This window comes from Kogia breviceps, chromosome 1 (assembly GCF_026419965.1).
Source record: "Kogia breviceps isolate mKogBre1 chromosome 1, mKogBre1 haplotype 1, whole genome shotgun sequence".
Taxonomy (NCBI): Eukaryota; Metazoa; Chordata; class Mammalia; order Artiodactyla; family Physeteridae; genus Kogia; species Kogia breviceps.
Window position 1 is genome coordinate 177992949 of NC_081310.1, and position 20561 is coordinate 178013509.

The window sequence follows — 20561 nt, forward strand, 5'->3', positions numbered from 1 at the left end:
TGAAGTAAGTCAGAAGGAGAAAAACAAATACCGTATGCTAAGACATATATATGGACTCTAAGGAAAAAAAAATGTCATGAAGAGATTAGTGGTAGGATGGGAATAAAACACAGACTTACTAGAGCATGGACTTGAGGATATGGGGAGGGGGAAGGGTAAGCTGTGACGAAGTGAGAGTGTGGCAGGGACATATATACACTATCAAATGTAAATTAGATAGCTAGTGGGAAGCTGCCGCATAGCACAGGGAGATCACCTCTGTGCTTTGTGACCACCTAGAGGGGTGGGATAGGGAGGGTGGGAGAGAGGGTGATGCAAGAGGGAAGAGATATGGGAACATATGTATATGTATAACTGATTCACTTTGTTGTAAAGGAAAAACTAACACACTATTGTAAAACAGTTATACTCCAATAAAGATGTTTTAAAAAAATAAAAATTAAAAAAAATAAAGTTAAATAAAGGTTAAAAGAAATATATTTCGAAATTTTAAAAAAACAAATCATGAGTCAAAGAAGAAATCACATTGGAAATCGAAAAATACATAGAACTAAGTTATTATAAAGATATTACATTTAACATTTATAGGATGCAGAGAAAATAGAGTCTCAAGGGAAATGTATGGCTTTAAATGTTTGCATCAGAAAATAATAAAAGATAAAATTAATGAGCTAAATGTAAAAGAAAAAATTGAAAGAATAAGCCTAGAAACATAGACATAAGGATGTAATAACTAACATAATTAATGGTAGAAATCAATGAAAAAGACCCAAAGTAAAAAAATTGTTTGCTTTTCAATTTGAAAACAGTCACTTTTTATTAACTGACTAGATTATAAAAATAATCATGGTAGATACCTTAGTTCATCCTTCTAATAAGCCTGTTCATCTGGTCTTCTCTGTTGGCAGCAACTCCACCTTCCAAAATGGGTGGTCTTTTTCTTCATTCTGCCTGTCAGAGAAGATAATTTGAAGGGCTGGAGGAAGTTGTTTGCTTCTTTGAAGTGTTTTCCAACAGTATAAATCTCATGAATCAGATCCTCCATTCTTCAGATGATTCCAAATATACCAAGACATCAAGCAATCAATGTGTTAATATGTCAGGGCAATTCACTTCTTGTTGATTTTGCCATAACTCACATTTGTAGATCAATTCATTTACTGACTTCAGATTCTGGTACCCCCAGGCAATACATGGTTCTACAATCCTCACAGTGTTAACTGAGCTCAAAGAAGGTGCTATTGAAGATTCGGGGAAGGCAAAGAACCTGAAACTCCTTGCAGACCTTTGAGCTCATACCACTGATACTGATGACAAATGCCAATTTGGGTTTCTCAGGTAGATAGAAGTTGCCAGCTTTCCTGTCATCCTAGTCATTCAAATCTCAAGTCTGTACATCTGCCTATATTCCTTGTGATAGTACTTAGCTTTTTTGTAAGGTAAGCTTCCTCCTTGCATTTCAAAGCAGTTTTGGGGCAAACTTCTTTTTTAGATGCTTGATCAGCAGCTCTGCAAAATTTCTTCACTCTTAAGGGCTTCTGACACAGCAGGAAGCTTTTTCTCCTTTTCTGCACCCTCCATGGTTCCAGATGGAAAAAAGGAAGAAAAAATGTTTTTCTTTTTAAAAAGCTAACAGAGTAAACACATCTCTTGTGAGATTTAATGAGAATAGAAAGAAAAGCACAAATAAATAATATTATAAATAATAAAGGGGCTATAACTACAGAGAAAACTTAGATTTAAAAGATATTAAAACTGTTGTAAACTTATGCCAATAAATTTCCAAATTTATATGAAATGAACAACTTCCTGGCAAATATAACAATTAAAATTGACTCAAGAAAAACACAAATGGCAATTAATCTTATAATGATTAAAATTATACTCTTGAGAATTTATCCCGGAGAAATGAAAATTACATTCACAAAACAAAACATCTGTACACAATTGTTTATAGCAGTTTTCCTTGTAATAGCCAAAAACTGGAAACAAGCAAAATGTCCTTCAATGGTTGAATTCAATGGTTCAGCAATACCACTGAATACTAGTTAATTCAGCAATGAAAAAGAACGTTGATACATGCAACAACATGGATAGAACCGAAGGGAATTATGCTGAGTGAAAAAAGCCAACCTCGAATGGTTACATACTGTATGATTCCACTAATATAATATACATAGTTTTAAAATTCTTCATTGAATCTATTTATTTTTGGCTGCATGGGTTCTTAGTTGTGGCACGCAGCCTTCTCTCTAGTTCTGGCGTGTGGATTTTCTCTTCTCTAGTTATGGTGTGCAGGCTCCAGGGTGTGTGGGCTCTGTAGTTGTGGCATGCAGGCTCTCAGGTTGAGGTGTGCGAGCTCAGTAGTTGCGGTGGGTGGGCTTAGTTGCCCCGTGGCATGGGGATCTTAGTTCCCTGACCAGGGATCAAAACTGTGTCCCCTGAATTGTAAGGAGGATTCTTTACCACTGGACCACCAGGAAAGTCCCAATATAACATTCTTGAAATAATAAAATTACAGAGATGAAGAACAGATTAGTAGTAGCCAGCAGTTCGAAAAGGGATGGGGGAAGGAGTGGTTATAGCTGTAAAGGGGGAGTAGAAGGATCTTTGTGGTGATGAAATAGTTTTGTACCTTGATTGTGGTGGTGGTTACACCAGTCCACACATGTGATAAAATTGTATAAAAGTGTACACCCATACACCCAGAAATGAGTGCATGTAAAACTGGTGAAATCTGAATAAGCCATGTGGGTTGCTCCAAGGCCAATCTTCTGGTTTTGATATTGTACTATAGTTATGCAAGATGTTACCATTAGGGAAAACTGGGTGTGAAGGGTAAAGAGGATCTTCCAGTACATTTTTTTGCAACTTCCTGTGAATCTATCATTATTTCATAATGAAAGGTTTTAAAACATTGGAGCAGTAAACAACTTCCAACAAAGAAAACACAAGGCCCTGATGGCTTTACAGGCAAATTCTGTCAACTTTCAAGCCACAGATTATTCTTATACACAGATAATCTTATACAACCTCTTCCAGAGCACAGGAAAAGAGGGAATACCCACCTCCTGACAACTCGGTGAGGCCAATATAACCTGATACCAAATTCAGATAAAGTTAAAACAGGGAAAAACATTACAAATACATTTTACTTGTGAATATAGGTGCAAAGATCCTAAACAAAATATTAGTGAATAATATCTGATAATGAATAAAAGAAACAAATACAATGACCAGGTTGGGGTCATCACAGGAATAATATATATACATGTTAGAATATCTATAGATGTCATTTACTGTAATAACAGATTAAGGAGGAAAAAGAAACCCATAAGAACATTTCAATAAATGCAGGAAAAGTATTTGACAAAATTGAACATAAATTAGAAATAGAATGGTAACCCGAAGAAAGCACCTATAAAAAACATACAATAAATGTTGTCATAAATGTGGAAGCTTTAAAAGCATTCCCTTTAAAATTATAAACCTGATATGCATGCCAACTATTGCTATTTCTACTCAACAATGTGATGGAGGCCCTAGCCAGTGCAATAAGAAAATAGTAAGAGATTCATAGCATAACTATTGTAAAGGAAGAGATAAAATTGTCATTATACTCATATGACATGATTCTTTTCATTAAAAAACACAATAATCTCTAGACAATTTACTAGAGTAATAGAAGAATATTGCAAAGTAGTTGATTATAAGGTCTGTATACAAAACTGCCAATTGCTCTTCTATACACCAGTAACTTCATATCATGTAATTATAAAAAGAAAACATTAAAATAGCAACAGAACTATGACACAGGAGTAAATCTAATAAGGTATAAGATCTTTAGATACAAAATTATCTAAAGGTATAAGAAAAAGTTATAAGGACTCTCCTGGTGGCGCAGTGGTTAAGAATCAGACGGCCATTTCAGGGGACACAGGTTTGGGCCCTGGTCCGGGAAGATCCCACATGCCATGGAGCAACTAGGCCTGTGTGCCACAAATGCTGAGCCTGCACTCTAGAGCCCGTGAGCCACAACTACTGAGCCCACGTACCACAACTATTGAAGCCCGCGTACCTATAGCCTGTGCTCTGCAGCAGGGGAAGCCACCTCAGTGAGAAGTCTGTGCATCGCAACAAAGACCCAACACAGCCAAAAATAAATTAATAAAATAAATTTAAAAAAAAAGAATTAAAAAAATGCAATACATAAAAAAAAAAACAGAAAAGAATCAACCTGCCAATGCAGGGGACATGGGTTCGAGCCCTGGTTGGGGAAGATCCCACGTGCCACAGAGCAACTAAGCCCGTGCGCCACAACTACTGAGCCTGCACTCTAGAGCCTGTGAGCCACAACTATTGAGCCTGAGTGCCATAACTACTGAAGCCCGCGCGCCTAGAGCCCATGCTCCACAAGAGAACCCACTGCAATGAGAAGCCCATGCACCACAACGTAGAGTAGCCCCCACTTGCCGCAACTAGAGAAAGCCCTTGCGCAGCAACGAAGACCCAACACAGCCAAAAATAAATAAATAAAATAAATAAATTTTAAAAATAAATAAATAAAATTGTCAATATATACTTCCTTCCAATACTGTTTTTGTTCTGTCCCACAAATTTTAACACATAGTGTTTTCCTTATTATTTGTTTCTAAGTAATTTCCTTTATATTTTTAAAAAAACACAGTGGTTACTTAAAAATGTAATCTTATAGTGTCCAACTTATAGGATTTGTAGTTTTCAACAGTAAAAAAGTTTTAACATTCGCATCTTATGGTTGGAGAACATGGTCTATATGATATTGATTTTTTGGAATTTGTTGTGGCTTCCTTTATAGTATTATGCATGTTCTATTTTTAAACATGTACTATGTATGTTTAAAAAGTATGATTTTCTGTTGGTTGAGAATAGAATTCTACATATAGCCAGTAAGTTTAGTTTTTTGTGCTGTTCAGATTTTTTTTTTTTTTTTTTTTGGCCGCTTGGTGCTTGGCTTGTGGGATCTTAGTTCCCCGACAAGGGATGGAATCCCAGGCCCCCTGCAATGGAAGCACAGAGTCCTAACCTCTGGACCACCAGGGAATTCCCAAATCTTTCAATATTTATTGGAATTACTCTTAAGACTTTTTTCCTGCTATATTATTTTGTATTTCCTATTTCCTGTATAGTAAAAGGAATATATGTATATATATTTGTACTTTGCATGATGAGGTTTTCTTCTGCTAGTTTGAAAGTTATAAATGCTATTTTATTTTTTGGGAATTGCCTTAACCTTAAAACTCATACTCATGTTTATTTAATTCCTATCAGTTTCTAAAATCTATCTATACCGATATCTCCTAACAAGACAGTGCTTTTGCATCTTTTTCATATGCCATCGGATTCCTCTGTGAGGTCATCTATGGACATATTGTCTAGAATTTCAGTTCTGGGATTTTATTAATAAACTTTCTAATTCTTTTTCTTTGGTATTAGCTTTTCTTTTTCTCTCTTTCTTCCTTCCTTTCCTTTTTTTGGGTCAAAACTATACTTTGCTTCCTCCATTTCTCGCATGTATTGAATTTGCTTCAGTTTTGTTTTCATTGAGGCTTTCCCACTTCCCTGATTTGACCCCATGTTTCTGGAGGATGGGTGAAAAGACAGTCACCATCCTCTAAACCCTCACCTACATACCAGCTTTAATTTTCCTCAGGTTTTTCTTATTTACAGTTCATAGTGCTTCTTGACTCTGTGGCTTTATTTTTTTCATTAGTTTTGGTAAATTAGCCCTTTCATGTCAGGTATTTCTTCTGCCCTACTCTTTCCTTCCTGTCCTTTCAGTTTTCCAGTGCCCTGTATGTTAAACAGTCTCATTCTCTCCTCTGTAACTTTATTCTTTCTCTCTTTCCTACCCTTTTGCCTCTTTATGTTTCATTCTGCATATTTTCTTCCCACCTCTAAGTTTACTAACTGTCTCTTCAGCAGTGTTTAATCTGCTTTTAATCCCAATCCATTGGGTTGTTAATTTCTATTACATTTTTCCATCATAGAATTCGCTTTTGTCTGTACTTTCCAGTTTTCTGTCAGAATTATCCATCTTCCATTATCTTCTTGAACACAACAAACAATTTGATGACTTCAGTATGAGGTTCTTTTGCATGCTTTTCAATTGTCTTTCGTTGCTGCTATTTTTTGTTCATGTTATCTTGTCTCCTAGTATGCGTGATTATTTTTGTTTGTTCACTGAATATTATATTTGCATAAGTGTTCATAGAAATAATTTGAAGCCTAGATAATGATATCTTTAGAGAAGATTCACTTTGTTTCCTTTTCTTTTTTTCCTTTAAAGACTTTTTAATGTGGACCACTTTTTTTTTTTTTTAAGTCTTTATTGAATTTGTTACAATATTGCTTCTGTTTTATGTTTTGGTATTTTGGCCATGAGGCATGTGGGATCTTAACTCCCCGACCAGGGATTGAACCTGCACCCCCTGCATTGAAAGCCGAAGTCTTAACCATTGGACCACCAGGGAAGTCCCTCACTATGTTTTCTGCCAGGTACTTGGGCACTGGCACTCTGGGATCACTTTAAGACAATTTCAGTGTTTGAGATGTTTTGAAGTTGAGTTTCAATCTTTGTAAGAGCTTGTGTACTCTAGCCACCTTTGCTTTTAGGGTACAGTCTGTTGGGATCCCAATCCAAAGTGAGAGCTGTTTACTAGGTGCTTTCTCTCTTAGCAGGTTCTGGACTCCAATCTCTGTCCTGCTAAGTACCTAAGGCTGTTGTAAGCAACATTCTGCCTCTTAGCTACCTCTCAGGAAAACTACGTCTCAAGAAATGCTCTACCTGGAAAAGTAGTCCTATTTATTTACATTCCTCAATCTCTCTCCTTTCCCAAATCCTGGCTCAGTAATCTTCACTAACTTGTTAACTTTCCAATGATTTCAAGCAGAGATTTTCAGATTTTTCCAGTTTTCTAGTTTTCCTCAGTGGGAGAGTTGATCGGAATTACTTAGTCACCAATGCTGGAAGCCCAAACCCACCCTCCCTCCCTCCTCCGTTCCTATGGGAAAAGCATTCTAATAACCAAGATTTGCTAAAAAACAGAATGACAATGGAAATGTTAACAGTGTAACAATTACCCAAGTACCAAAACAAAGAGTGGAAGCGCCACCCAAGGGAGAGTCTACAAATATACAAAAACACAAGTGTAACACAGTTGAAAAAGCAAATCAAATCAACACTGATAACAAACAAAACATCTTTCCAGGAAATTGGGGGTGTCCCAACTTTGCTTGAGAATGCTTTATATTCAGTTTACAAATACAATATTATAGTAACATTTACCACCCAATAGCTGTTGGCTGTAAGAGAGAGTAAAAGTCTGTGGAATTGAACAGCATTTGTCCACTCCAGGATTTGTTCTCAGCTGTCAGCATGGCCAGTTTGCTGACACACTGGTGAGCCTCAGACCATAAGTGGAGAACCACTGCCACTCTAAGGAAGAGCTAACATTTGAAATTCTTGAACAAAAGCATTCTTGAATGGCCTTCACTAAATGTTTCTGAGATTTCTCTTTGTCTGATTAGGTTACGATGGAATGGATTACTGATTAGATTAAACACCCTTCCCAAATCCACCCTAATCCTCATCCCAGGTCAGTTTGATTAGATTCTTGGTTTTTGAAAACTCCCAAAGATTGATTACATTATCTGTTATGCATGGGTTTAATCAGTTGAATTGTGGAGATTTTCAAGATTTAGGGATGATTTCTACAACCTCCTGAACAGACAACTCTCAGCAAATAGCCTTAGATAACATGCAACATTCTTGGATAAATACTAATCTGGTTCCATAACCTCCCAAGTCTCAGTTTTCTCATTTTATTTTTAAAAAATTAATATTTATTTGTTTATTTTTATGTGGGCTGCACCGAGTCTTAGTTGTGGCATTTGGGTTCTTTCATTGTGGCATTCGGGATCATTAGTTGTGACATGCGGAATCCTTTCAGCTGGGACATGTGAACTCTGGGTTGCAGCATGCATGTGGGATCTAGTTCGCTGACCAGGGAGTGAACCCGAGCCCCCTGCATTGGGAGTGCGAAGGATTAGCCACTGGACCACCAGGGAAGTCCCAGTTTTCTCATTTTTAAATGGGAATAGTAATATTGCTCATGTCATAGATATTTGGGGAGTTTTAAAAGAAATAATGTATGTAAAAGTCTTACAGTGCATGGCACACAGGTAAGCATTTGATAATAGGATGTCTCATGAGTTTGTTGCAGGTGATGTTCTGATAGAGTTATTTTTGGGGCCTGGCGGGGGCCTAAGGTTTTTTGAGAGCAATTCCTTAAGGGAAAGCAGGGATGGCTGGCTGGTATTCTGTTGGGCTTTGGGTGGAGGAGAGGCCTGGATGGGGTGTGGTACCACATGACTGTGGCTAAACTGATAATGGAATCTCTGACTGAGTAATGAAAGCTAAAGCTTAAAATTGAGCTAATCATGGATCTCAGAATGACATCATGGAGCACAGAGCCTGGTAAAGTTCTGGAAATTCTGTAATTTTCTCATGTCTGCTAAGTTTCCTCCTCTTATATGATTTTCTAATATGGCTACTCAGCACATTCCACTGTCCTGGCCCCATGGGGCTAAATGCTTTATCTGCTTTATTTCATTTAGTGCTGTTATGTTAACCTTATGTTCTGTGGGAGAAAACTGGAGGCTCAGAGAGGTAAGGAAGTAATTTCTGGTCTGGCTTAAGAGCTGGGATCTTTGAATACAACATATTACTTTTAGGACCATTGGATTTGAGAGTTATCACTCTAAATGGCTGTGGAATTCATTCATTTAACAAACACTTAATGAGCAATGACTCTGTGCCTTGCACTATGCTGCTCTCTGGGGATTCAGAAATGAATACAAGACTACAACTACAGTAAAACAGCTACATTTATTGAGTTCCTCTGTCAGGCACATTATATATGTTAGTTTATTTAACGGTTGTAACAGTCCTGTGAGTATGTACCCTTATTTTGCAAATGAGGCTGCTAACACTCAGGAACTTGTCCAAGGTCACATAGCCTGGAAGTAGCAGATTTTTTTTTTTTTTTTTTTTTTTTTGCGGTACTTGGGCCTCTCACTGCTGTGGCCTCTCCCGTCGTGGACCACAGGCTCCGGACGCGCAGGCCCAGCGGCCATGGCTCACGGGCGCAGCCGCTCCGCGGCATGTGGGATCCTCCTGGACCCGGGCACGAACCCGCGTCCCCCGCATCGGCAAGCGGACTCTCAACCACTGCGCCACCAGGACCAGGGAAGCCCTGGAGGTAGCAGATCTTTAACTTCCAAGTCTTCTCTTCTTTTTCAGAAATAAAAATCTCACCCTTTTATCTTTTAAATAAAAAATAACATAAAAAAGTAATATCTCCTCAAACAATATAAACAATATGAGTGCTGATTTTCTCCCCAAACTTGACAAAACAGGGTGTTAATGATCATTTAAATTTTTGCCAGTGTATTTAATAGATGAAAATATATTTCAAAGTTGTATTTCTTTTTATTATTCACTTTTCTCATTTTTATAGCTTTAGTGAGATATATTTCTTTTTAAAAATATTTATTTATATATTTTTGGCTGAGTTGGGTCTTTCTTGCTGCATGCAGGCTTTCTCTAGTTGCAGCAAGAGGGGGCTACTCTTCGTTGCGTTGCGTGGGCTTCTCATTGCAGTGGCTTCTCTTGTTGCCACACACGGGCTCTAGGGCGTGCGGGCTTCAGTAGTTATGGCTCGCGGGCTCAGTAGTTGTGGTGCAGGGGCTTAGTTGCTCCGCGGCATGTGGGATCTTCCGGAACCAGGGGTCGAAACTGTGTCCCCTGCATTGGCAGGTGGATTCTGAAACACCAGGGAAGTCCAGATATATTTCAAATAATATGAACTTCACCATTTAAGGTGAACACAGTTCAGTGGTGTTTAGCATATTGTCAGAGTTGTGCAACCATCATTATAATCTAATTTTACTTATTTATTTGGCTGCGCCAGGTCCTCGTTCCGCGTGGGGGATTTTCAATGGGGCATGCCAACTCCTAGTTTCGGCATGTGGGATCTAGTTCCCTGACTAGGGATCGAAGCTGGGCCCCCTGCCTTGGGAGCGGGGAGTCTTAGCCGCTGCGCCATCAGGGAACTCCCGGTTATCTATTTTATATATAGCAGTGTGTATGTGTTAATCCCAAACTCCTAATTTATCCCTCGCCCCCTTCCCCTTTGGTAAACATAAGTTTGGTTTCTATGTCTGGATTGCTCTTTTTTTTTCTGTTTTTTTCCCGGTACGCAGGCCTCTCACTGTTGTGGCCTCTTCCGTTGCGGAGCACAGGTTCCGGACGCGCAGGCTCAGCGGCCATGGCTCACGGGCCCAGCCGCTCCGCGGCATGTGGGATCTTCCCGGACGGGGGCACGAACCCATGTCCCTTGCATCGGCAGGCAGACTCTCAACCACTGCGCCACCAGGGAAGCCCTGGATTGCTCTTTTTTAACTGATTAGAGAATTTCTGTATTTATCATGAAGATTAACCATTTGTCTACCACGAGTATTACAATATTTTAAAGCTATTTTCTTGCTTACTCATTGATGGTGGCACTCTTACTATATAAATGTTTAATTTTCCTTCAATTTTTAAAGGGATTTATTGATTTTGATTCATTATAAACATTTCCCCTCTCTAATTAAAAAGGTTTCTCCCCCTATATCCTCTTCTGGTCTTTTATAATGTTGTGGTTTGCTTATGTTTTCAATCCATCTTGGGTTTAGTTTTATATATAATAACTATATCTTATGAAATACTACTGATTTTGAAAAGTCACTTTCATCAAATGGCCATTTTCTATTTCTATTCATTTTTGGAACTGGACAGAATGACAACAGCTAACACTGAATGAGTGCTTACAAACAAGGTCAGCTTTGAATCTTTGATTTGGGTTTAATGCTCTGCTATCTCCATCTTGAAATTCATTAACAATTTTGAACAAGGGGCCCTCACACTTTCATTTTGCGCTAGATCCCGCAAATTCTATAGTGGGCCTATTTACAAGTACCAGGCACTGTACTAAGCATTTCACGTTATTAAATGGAATAATAAGCCATATTATCCACTTACTCCTCAGGGCAGAGTTAAGTAGCAATTCTCATTTTCCTTTTCATTTTACAAATGGGGCAGTGGAAGCAGGAAGATTAAGTCCACAGAGCCAGAAAGTTTCAGCAAAGGGGTTTGAACCCAGCTCCTGTCCCGCCAGAGCCTTGGAATAAGCGTCCATTAATCCTGCAGGCCGTTACAATCTGGAGGTGAAATAGGGAGGGCGCGGAGGCGGGTGGCGCCTCGGCTAAGGTCACTACCCTGACACCGCGTGCCCAGCTCCGTGCGGTGCTGGGCCGGGAACCGGGCGCCGCGGGCGCTCCAGTGCAGGCCCGCGGGACTCCGCCTTCTGCCCACGGCGGCCCGCGAGGGGAAGGCGCGCGCTCCCCTTGCGGGCGGCCACTCGCGCGCGCAGCGGTAGTGTTGCCTGCGAGTTTCCCAAGTTCACGCAGGCCCTGGGTTGGCATGGCAACCAGGCAACCTGTTCCAGAGCCGCCTGCCTTCTCCGCACATGCCGCTGCCACCGCCAGGGCCGGGGCCCGAGCCTATCCCATGATGCACAGCGCCAGCCCAGTCCCCAGTGGGCCGCCATGTTGTCGGAGTGAAAGGTAAGGGGGAGCGAGAGCGCCGGAGAGAGAAGATCGGGGGGCTGAAATCCATCTTCATCCTACCGCTCCGCCCGTGAGTACCCGCACCCCGCCAGCCCCAAACGCTGCTCCGGACCCCCAGCGAGCAGATTATCCCTTTGTATTGGTGTTTGAGAGCGGCTGGGGGGGTGAGAAGGGCTTTGGAAAAGCCGCCGGGGCCCTGGCTGAGGCTTCTCACTCGCTGTTCCTCGTACATGTTTTGGAGTCAGCAGCAAGGCCCCTATTGTTATCAAAGGAGGGAGGGGGTGGGGAGCGGGGTCGAAGCGAGGAAAATGCCGGGGGTTTAGGCCCGGGTCCAGGGCATAGACGTGTTTCTACATTTCTGCTCGGCCCCGTCGGAGCCCCTGAAGATTGATGTTGCCATTCGGGTTGCTTTTTTGATGGGTTTGCGAAGCCCCGAGTCTTCTGTGTGGCCATGAAGTGTAATTCTGTGCCACTCTGGATTTCTTCGACTTCTTGAGCTTCCGTGGCAGCGCCGAAGCAGGAGGAACAATAAATCGCTTTAGAAGCAGCCGTGGCCCTCGTCTGCAGGCGAGACCCACCATGGGGAACTTTGCGAGCCTTAAATGTGGAGAAGTAGGCGATCAGGAAGTTTCAGATCGCTTTTTAGCCTCCTGGGTACTTGTGGCCTTTTGTTTCTGTGAGAGCTTGTTCTTCCTCTTTGAGCCTCCCTGTGTTGGTGCTTCTTAACTCTAAGAAGCGTTCATGCCTTCGTAGTAGGTAAACAGATACACAATACTAGATAGTTTTAGTCCTGATGGACGTCCTTGGTAAACCTAGATCGTTTGTTAATACTTGTCGGTACCACTCCCAAGTCAAGTGAGGAATACGCTCCCGTACCCCCGCCCGCCACTATATTCCCCCCTCCCCCACATTATCAGGAAAGGTTTTATCCTCCCGGTAACTTGAAAGGTTGTTACTCTTCATTGTCCAATTAAGAGAACACTGTTGTTAGTTGTAGCACTCTTCATTGTCCAATTGAGAGAACACTGTTCTTATTTGTATCAATTCGTTCACTTTCCTACTCTGCCTGAGATTAAGAATGGGATTTTATGAGGCTTTTTGGGGATTCTCTTTTAAAGTCAGTTATGGCTGAAACCATAGGTTTGTGGTTTTAGCTTTTTGTTTGTTTTATGAAAAAAAATCAAAACTCACCAAGACAGAGGTGGGTGGCTCCCGATTCAGTTTTAGTAAGCAAAATAAACATTTTGACCCGTTGGTAGTTTTAACTTTATAAAACACTCTTGGGTGCTGTTGATTCTTTATCTGGATTTTTGGGAAATACTGGATTCTGAACTGAGCATTTTGCCTTAGCCACAATTGGATTCATTTTGTTCAAGGCCACGGCTTTTTGAAGTTGTGTTTGAAGTTTAGTCTGGGTTTGAGATGAACTACTTTAAAATAAATTTGTGACCACAGAATTTTTTTTTTCCACTGTGGTAAAAATAAACACCCTTTAAACCACAAAGCATTTTAGTAAATAAAAGGTGAGCAGTGGAGATAGATTAGATCATGTTCCTTTGTTTGAAATAAAGCCTATTAGTGATATTAAAACAAAACAAAAACAACTTTGGTGTAAACAGTTTGAAAACTGTGGAAAACTAGAATCTGCACTTATTTTTAGTTGCTTAAAAATACTTATTTTTATAATGTACCATTTGTAAAAAGCCAAGTCACATTTCAAGTGCTAACACATAACTTTTTAGTGGGTTTGAGAGTTCTTTAAAAGGCATCAGCAATTTAAATGTTTTCTATTATTTAAGTGACTGATTTCTTAATTTTTATGTTGTAGTTGCCAAGATATTACAAAACTACCCAAGACACTTGTTAATTGCTTAGGTATTTGCTCACTTTCAAAATGTCCCTTCTGCCAGGTTTTCTCTTGTTTGAGAAACTGCCTTGCCTCATTAGGTAAAGCAGGAAGTCTCAGGGGATACAGATAGCTTTACAAAAGCCAATTGTTTCGTTTGAACATTTTTATAGGAACCCTCCCCCTGCCTCCCCCTCTCCCCCCTCCTGCCCTGATAGAATGAAGTTGTGGTCGGGTGTGTTTCAGTGGTGAATACCTTTTTCATTCGGAAGTTCTTTGTTAAATAAGTATTATGGCAAATCTTTTATTTCAGAAAAGGTTGCATTTGCTATTTTAGGAATCCTCTTAGGGACTGGAGCCTCCATTGCTTTAACTGGTGGTAACTGAATTCCTGGGGCCTCAGCATGGTGACTTTGAATTTACCAAAAACTTTTATATCTATTATTTTGATTAAAAATAAACTTGTGAGTCACAGAGAAAGAATTTCTTTCATTTTCTAGATGAGGAAACAGGTTCAGGGAGGTTGTAGTTTAGTGGTAAAACTTGAGTTTTAGGACTCCTGGTTAGCTCTACAACAAAGACGGTTTGATACTCCCTTGTGGAAGAAAATGGGACTGGCTAACGATTGGTAGTAAGAGGGCAGTGAGTTCTTTTGAAAATCAAACGGAGATTAGGCTGGTTAGGACTCTGCTAGTACCAATGGTAAACACAGCTATGACTTTCCGGTTTTGGTATTTAAGCATGAACATGATTCTGTTCATGAAAGCAGAAACTGAAGTCTAGAAAGCTGGACTACTCCAGTAAGGTTCTGATGGATTGGAATTATTAACTGAAACTTGGCATTTCCAAATTAGGCTTTCAACAAATTACAAATCTTCTCACTCCTGTCTTCAGAACATGAATTAGTTGTGAGAAGCGAATGCTTCTTTATCAGGATGTTTATTCTTTTTTTTTTTAATTTTATTTTTATTGTTGGCTGCGTTGGGTCTTTGTTGCTGTGTACGGACTTTCTCTAGTTGCGGCAGCGGGGGCTACTCTTTGTTGCGGTGCACGGGCTTCTCATTGCGGTGGCTTCTCTTGTTGTGGAGCATGGGCTCTAGGCACGCAGGCTTCAGTAGTTGTGGCACGCGGGCTCAGTAGTTGCGGCTTGCAGGCTCTAGATTGCAGGCTCAATAGTTGTGGTGCACGGGCTTAGTTGCTCCGTGGCATGTGGGGTCTCCCCAGACCAGGGCTCGAACCCCGTGTCTCCTGCACTGGCAGGCGGATTCTTAACCACTGCGCCACCAGGGAAGTCCAGGATGTTTATTCTATAACGAGAAATAGTTTAATAGATTTCTTTTTCTTTTTTTTTTTTTCTCCGGTACACGGGCCTCTCACTGCTGTGGCCTCTCCCGTTGCGGAGCGCAGGCTCAGCGGCCATGGCTCACGGGCCCAGCCGCTCCGCGGCATGTGGGATCTTCCCGGACCAGGGAACGAACCCCTGCCCCCTGCATCGGCAGGTGGACTCTCAACCACTGCGCCACCAGGGAAGCCCTAATAGATTTCTTATAAATCTTTTGAATCTGTTTTTGAAGCATCACTGTAGGGCTTAAAGAGAGATAAGGCATTTGTAGCAGTGGACTGTTAGGTTGATAGCCTTGAAATTAGACTCTAGTGGCTCCGGACAGGTATATTCTAGTTGGTAACTGATTATTTTGACGCATTTTTTTTTTCTTAAGCTCCCATAGTCTGTTCTATGTTTTCTACAAATGTAGTTTTTGATTTTAAGAAACGTATTAGTGATGTTTCATAGTAACATTTTGGAGATTCTTTGTTGATCCTTCCCGAGAAGAATAGCAGACTCAAGTGAGAGAAATAGTATGTTTTGGTTTACTGGGGTGTGGTAGCAAGGGGGTTGGTAGAAAGAACTAGGCTTGGGTGCATACAGATTTGGGTTTGAATCTCTCCTTCACAGCTCACTAGCTGAATGACCTCGGGCACATCACATAACTTTTCCTCCCTATCTTAGTGTTTTTATCTGTAAAATAGGAATGATCAGAAAAAATGTTTGCAATATATTTGCCATACAATTATTATTGTATTGAAGCATTTCTTTTTTTACAGTGAGACTTTCTATGTAAGGTGAGTGTTTGAATTTGGTTTGGTCTCATCTCTGACTCTGTAGGAGTCAGAGTACTAATAGAATGATGAAGTGATTACAATTATAATTGTAAGTTGTTGGTAAAAATGCAAAGTTTATTTTCTCCATGTACAGCAGCTGAGAAGAAGTTTCAGGCTAGGAACATTCTGTTGCAGTTCTTAGTCAGAGGACCTTATTTAAGCATCCTATGAATATGTCGGACATTTTAAAGGATCCTTTCATTTTTGATACTCTTGAGTCATTGCTAATTATATATGGGGTTTGGTTGGTTTATGTATGTATGTATGTATTTATTTATTTATGGCTACGTCGGGTCTTTGTTGCTGCATGCAGGCTTTCTCTAGTTGCGGTGAGTTGGGGCTACTCTTCGTTGCAGTGCGCAGGCTTCTCATTGTGGTGGCTTCTCTTGTTGCCACACATGGGCTCTAGGTGCGTGGGCTTCAGTAGTTGTGGCTCTCGGGCTCTAGAGCACAGGCTCAGTAGTTGTGGCACATGGGCTTAGTTGTTCCACGGCATGTGGGATCTTCCCGACCCAGGGCTTGAACCTGTGTCCCCTGCATTGGCAGGTGGATTCTTAACCACTGTGCCACTAGGGAAGCCCGAAGTTTCAGTTTAGAAAATTATGTATATGTTGCAAAACATTTAGCTGCTTGGTAGAAACTGGTTTTAGATGATATATTGCAAAAGCCAGGGGGCTCATGTTTTTATCTTGGTGCATATGTCAAGTTATGTTTTAAAAAAGGCAAATTTTAAACATTTGTAACCTGTTTGTCCTTAGGTGTTGGTGGAATGAGCGTTGCATGTGTCTTGAAGAGAAAAGCAGTGCTTTGGCAGGACTCTTTCAGCCCCCACCTGAAACATCACCCTCAAGAACCAGCTAATCCCAACATGCCTGTTGTTTTGACATCTGGAACAGGGTCGCAAGCGCAGCCACAACCAGCTGCAAATCAGGCTCTTGCAGCTGGGACACACTCCAGCCCTGTCCCAGGATCCATAGGAGTTGCAGGCCGTTCCCAGGACGACGCTATGGTGGACTACTTCTTTCAGAGACAGCATGGTGAGCAGCTTGGGGGAGGAGGAAGTGGTGGAGGCGGCTATAATAATAGCAAACATCGATGGCCTACTGGGGATAACATTCATGCAGAACATCAGGTAAAAAACGTTCACTATTTCAGCTTTGAAACTCTTTATAATCACTGTCCACTTAGGATATCTGCTTTCAGTGAATGTCTTTAAAAGCCTTAATTGCTAATGATTTCATTTGGTCTAAACTAAACAGTCACTTGTTTTAAAGCAGGGGTCCCCAACCCCTGGTCCGCGGACCGGTGCCGGGCTGCACAGCAGGGAGGTGAGCGGTGTGCGAGCCAGTGAAGCTTCATCTGCTGCTCCCCATTGCCCGCATTACCACCTGAACCATACCCCCCCTGCCCCGCCCCCGTCCGTGGAAAAATCATCTTCCATGAAACTGGTCCCTGGTGCCAAAAAGGTTGGGGACCACTGTTTTAAAGGATGATTGTTGTAATGTCACTGAGTCATTTTATCATTCTGGCGCTAAAGAGCAAATGACCAATTCATTTAAAAAAAGACTTAAGCTTGTTCTAATGTGCACGTTGCATTTCTGAGTATACTTTCTTGCTCTTAATATATAATCTTTTAAGGTCTGTTTGAGCTGTTTATAGCCCGAATACATGTTTTAGAGCTTTTCCTGTTGGGTGTTGGTGACTTCTGTTTTTAAGATGTTATGGTTGAAAGTAGTAGGAAGTTGATAAAAAATTAGCTGCTCAAGTGAACTGATATATCTAATGTTTTGTATAGAGAGGAGTGGTTGTGACTTTTAGGTTTTAACCATCTTTGTTCTCTTGCTCTAAGCACTTGTTTCATTTGGTTAATTTTAACATGCTTGCTCTTACTAATCCAAGACCAAAGCTGGAATCACAGCATACTTTACTGAGAAGAGAGTTTAGCTGTGTTTGCTGACTTCCTGATGGTGATGAAAGGGTTAGAATGTTTTCATCCGGCTATTCTTTGGAATTGGGTATAGGTTGAATTTGCAAAGGTTTATTTTATGTCGCCGGTATCTGAATACTGACCAGCAAAAAGAACTGACGTCTTTCGTGAGGCCTCTGGTGCTTCTGTTCTTCAGAAACAAGTCAGTCACACGCACACTTGCAAATCTGTGCTCTCAGTTGTGCTTCCCCTTGACCCTTCCAAGACAGACAGCCAGTGTACCACAGTTCTTTACCATAGTAGAAATGGGGAGGTGGAATTTGTCAACAGAAATTTATTGAGCATATTGATCATAGGTCTTTGGTTTATTGGAACAATCATCAGTGCTACTTCGTAAGCATCTACTATGTGTAGGTGAGCAGTACTAAGAAATATGAAGTATAGGGGGCTTCTTCTTTGGCATTTAGGGCACTTTTTATCTTTCTTATGTGTCTGTTACTTAAGGTACTATATTTGTTTCCTATTTGCTTGGAGTCTTGGCGGTGGGGATCAAATTTTATTCATTTCAGTATCCCAGTTCCTAGAATTTGACATATGATAGAGCTTCAGAAGAAAGTTATTGAATGCATAAGCCCCTAATCCTGTGGCCTTAAAATAAAGCTGGGGAAAAAGGACATTGTCATAAAGATAAGGGCATTGGATGCCAGGCTAAGGTTTAATTCAGTAGGCAGCAAGAGTTTTTATTGTGTATGTATGGGGTGGCTTTTATCCAGTGGTGTTTTGGGAAGGTTGAGTTGGCAATAAGAGATTGGAGTTGGTGAGGGCTGAGACTAATTGTATAACTACTGTAACAGCCCTGGTGTGAGCAGTGGAAAAGATGGGATGGGACCCAGAAATGCACAGAATTGGTGATTGAATTAGAAAGTTTTGGTCCCTGGGAAAATGAAGTAATAGAGGAAAAGGAATATAGAGGGGACTCTGGTTTGTGGACAAGGTAATTAAATTTGGTAGAATACATGTTGACTTTGAGATGTAGGCAGCTGTGTGTGTAGAGTGAGATCAAGGTGGGAGGTGTTTGGTTTGGATGGTATCTGTCTAGGGGGCAAAGGTGGAAGGCCTGTAACTTTTGCATTATTTGGCTAAACATTGTTTAAAAATCATGAACGTTGGTTTTTAAAATCTGTATTATGATTTATAATAGATCTGTGAAATTATAATTAATTTTATAATTTATAGATAAATTTGTAAATTTATAGATATTATAGATCTGTAAAATCTTGTGTTGGCTTTTCTAATGATAGGCTGATGGGTTAAAGCTGAAAGGAGAATCGAGGTGTTTGGCTTGTTCTTCGCTAGGTGGGCAAGTCAGACTCTGGGTCAGTCCTTAGCAGAGCTCTAAGATCTAAAATCTGGTTGTGCTGTGCTGTGAAGGCTCTGGGCTCGAGTGCTAAAGCCACATCATACGGAATCACATCTGACTTTTTGACCAGTTTTGTCCAGGTCGGTTAGCAAACCACAGTTGATGTTAAATGGCAAAACCTGTTCATACCAAGGGGGCCTAAACCAGTGACCCAACTTGGAATTGGCACTCATCATACACAGTTCTGTTGGTCTGGATATGTGGTATAATGAACAGCCTTAGGGAACTGCATTAGGGTAGTTGCTATGTTGCAGTGTGGGCCACCCACAAATTACCTCTCCTGTAGTCATCAGAGTGTACTGTAACTTACTGGTTTTGGTGTTGAGCTTAACCTCCTGGACTGAACTATGCTAGGGCAGAGACTGTTGTGTTTTTCATGCCCCTTTCCCAGGAGGTCTATGAAGTTTTTGTGTTGATTGAATGAGGGAAGACCACGAAGTTCTTCAGATTTGCATTCAGGTAAAGCAGTGAATCTCAGCTCAGCTGTCCTGCTGAGAAACACATGGCAATAGGTAGTGGCCACTTGCTCAAGCAGCAGTGGAGAGTGTAATATAATTGAAGAGTGGGGGGCATATCTCTCTGTGGAGAATCACTGTGCCGGGGGGTCTCAGTTGCTGTGCACGGGATCTGCGTTGTGGCATGTTTAGTTGCAGCATGCGGGATCTTTAGTTGTGGCATGCATGTGAGATCTAGTTCCCTGACCAGGGATCGAACCCGAGCCCCCTGCATTGGGAGCCCAGAGTCTTACCCACTGGGCCACCAGGGAAGTCCTCTGTATTTGTCTTTTCTACCTTAAGAATATAAACATATTAAGTATCACTTGTTTTAATACATAAAATTATTGTATTTGGTACAGTTAGAAACTTTAAAGTCCTCATTTTGGGGCCAGATTGAGGTCTTCGGAGGGGAGTGAGGGAAAGAAGTACCATGAATTTTTCTTTTCTTTTTTGGCCTATAATATTTACTCATAGTAAACAAGACAATGGATGTGGATCAAGATATTATGTATAAAACACTAGAGGGAATTCCCTGGTGGTCCAGTGGTTAGGACTTGGCGCTTTCACTACTAGAGCCCAGGTTCAGTCCCTGGTCGGGGGAACTAAGATCCCACAAGCTGTGTGGCTCGGCCAAAAAAGAAAAAACACACACACAGGAAAACACGTCTTCCTAAGTAAATAATACTATTTAAAAATGCTGTTTACAAAACTTACATATTTATTTTAACAGTAATTTTTATAACTTCAGATCTTTTCTAAAGGTTCATCATGTGAAAGCCAGGGTCAGGTCTTTGACTTGTGATTATTTTATTCTCTCATTGTGAAATCTGTTTTCTCTGTAAACTGTTGTGAGGTAAGTGTGTGATGAAATAGGGAAAAATTTTTAAGGTTGATCAGTTGAACTGTGGCCTCTGTACTAGATTTTAAGGGGCAGAGATTGGTTAAAAACTGTGCTTTGGGAGGAAGGAAATTTAGAGGACAACTTCAGAGTTTTCTTGC

The 20561-nt window shown here is 40.8% G+C and overlaps 2 protein-coding genes and 1 pseudogene across 52 annotated transcripts in view; 1 reads left to right on the plus strand and 2 right to left on the minus strand.

Moving 5' to 3' along the window:
* Positions 1 to 20561, minus strand: part of TINAGL1 (tubulointerstitial nephritis antigen like 1) — a 496849-nt gene that overhangs the window by 360211 nt on the left and 116077 nt on the right. The window contains exon 1 of one of the 2 annotated variants that reach the window (XM_067013034.1): positions 8390 to 8393. The exons of the other annotated variant lie outside the window; for it this stretch is intronic. The gene's annotated coding sequence lies outside the window, so the exon portion shown is untranslated. Of the gene's footprint in view, positions 1 to 8389; positions 8394 to 20561 lie in introns of those variants that run through there. 2 annotated transcript variants of the gene reach the window in all.
* Positions 859 to 1581, minus strand: LOC131741020 (large ribosomal subunit protein uL30 pseudogene; annotated as a pseudogene).
* The window catches only part of PUM1 (pumilio RNA binding family member 1), a 128459-nt gene continuing 119525 nt past the window's right edge, over positions 11628 to 20561 (plus strand). For 16 of the 50 annotated variants that reach the window (XM_059037251.2, XM_059037269.2, XM_067012928.1 and 13 more), the window contains exons 1-2: positions 11681 to 11782; positions 16477 to 16850. In XM_059037251.2, the coding sequence (XP_058893234.1) occupies positions 16488 to 16850 (363 nt within the window). In that variant the 5' untranslated portion in view covers positions 11681 to 11782; positions 16477 to 16487. Of the gene's footprint in view, positions 11783 to 16476; positions 16851 to 20561 lie in introns of all 50 variants that reach the window. The other 34 variants (XM_059037277.2, XM_067012818.1, XM_067012937.1 and 31 more) reach the window with 17 other exon arrangements.